A 1418-nucleotide genomic window follows, 5' to 3' on the forward strand; every position below is an offset into this window, starting at 1 on the left:
CCTGGTCGCAGCGCACGTGGTACAGCACCATGTCCTGGGCGATGTCCTTGCGGTTCCCCAGCTTGTTCATCCTGTCGTGGGTGTCGGTGTTGAGCACGGACCAGCCCAGGAACTGTGTGAGGGACTGCGGAGGGCACAGCGTCACCCCCGAGGGGCCCTGCCCTCCAGGAGTGCGGGGTCGGGGGGGAGCAGATGGCGTGTCCTGGTGTGCCCGCGCAGGCGTGCCCGCGGAGCAGCTCCTGAGGTGGCGCTTACCTCCATGAGCACTTCGTCCTGCTCGTCGAAAGGCTTCCCGTCTTTCCTGTTGTAAAAGGTGGCCACCCCCACGATCTCCTCCTTCTTGTTGACGATGGGCATGGACAGGACGTTCCTGACGGCCCAGCCGGAGTCGTCCAGGGGGCCCTCCTGCGGGACGGCCGGCGCACATGACTCAGCCTCCTCCGGAGAGGAGCCTGGTCAGTGTCCCCAGGGAAGGCGAGGGGAGCAGACCCGAACCCCTGAGCCCAGCAAACCCGCAGGCAGGTGGGCGTGAGATGCAGCTGCCCCGAATGCGTACACACTTTGAACAATTATAAAGTCAGAGTTTATTAAATTAGTGAGTTATCAGCTGTTAAAGTGTGTGTACATTTTGGGGGGGGGGCGGGGACGCCCTGTATGTGTTTGCTGCTGTTTGACACTGCGATTTTGAGGTTGTTTCTTAAGCAGTAAAAGCCAATTCTGGCCTGACCAGCGTGGCTCAGTGGTTGAGCATCGGCCTAGGAACCAGGAGGTTCTGGTTCGGTTCCGGGTCAGGGCACAGGCCTGGGTTGTGGGCTCCATCCACAGTGAGGGGCGTGCAGGAGGCAGCCGCTCCACAATTCTCTCTCATCGTTGATGCTTCTCTCTCTCTCTCCCTCTCCCCTCCCCTCTGAAATAAAATACAAATATAAAAAATACAACTGAGCGGTCTGTCTGAACCGTGACCCCTTCTTCCCAAGGGCGGTGCCTGTCCTGTCGGTAAACAGCTACCTGGAAGGTGAACATCTCGTCCGCAGGGGCGTTCATGATGTTACAGATCTGCAAGGAGCAGGGAGCAGTCTCAGCTGCGCAGCCGAGTGGACACACGATTCTGAAAGCGACTGTCCAGCCCGGAGCGTCTACAGAGGCCGAGCGGGGGCGGGGGCTGGCGGGGGTACCCCAGGCGGGTGGTGGGAGGTGCCTGGCTGGCAGGGGTGCCCCCAGGCGGGTGGCAGGAAGGCTGGGGCTGGCAGGGGTGCCTGTGGGCTGAGGCTGGGGCTGGAGGCAGGGCCTTGGGGACTCACAAAGCCACTTTCTGCCACGTAGGTTGGAAGGCCACTGGCCAGAGCCCAGTGGTCAGCTGGGGGTGTGCTGGGGAGAGAAGCAGAGGGTCAGATGGCCAGACCCAGGGTTGTGAGGCG

General features: G+C 61.6%; 1 protein-coding gene across 1 annotated transcript in view; it reads right to left on the reverse strand.

The window, feature by feature from the left end:
* The window catches only part of PDE6B (phosphodiesterase 6B, cGMP-specific, rod, beta), an 18477-nt gene that overhangs the window by 9026 nt on the left and 8033 nt on the right, over nt 1-1418 (reverse strand). Inside the window, exons 7-10 of the mRNA XM_014533468.1 lie at nt 1302-1368; nt 1009-1056; nt 256-405; nt 3-124 (exon numbers count right to left, since the gene is read on the reverse strand). Of these exons, the coding sequence (XP_014388954.1) occupies nt 3-124; nt 256-405; nt 1009-1056; nt 1302-1368 (387 nt within the window). The remainder of the gene's footprint in view (nt 1-2; nt 125-255; nt 406-1008; nt 1057-1301; nt 1369-1418) is intronic.

Source organism: Myotis brandtii, unplaced genomic scaffold, assembly GCF_000412655.1.
Source record: "Myotis brandtii unplaced genomic scaffold, ASM41265v1 scaffold986, whole genome shotgun sequence".
NCBI classification, from domain to species: Eukaryota; Metazoa; Chordata; class Mammalia; order Chiroptera; family Vespertilionidae; genus Myotis; species Myotis brandtii.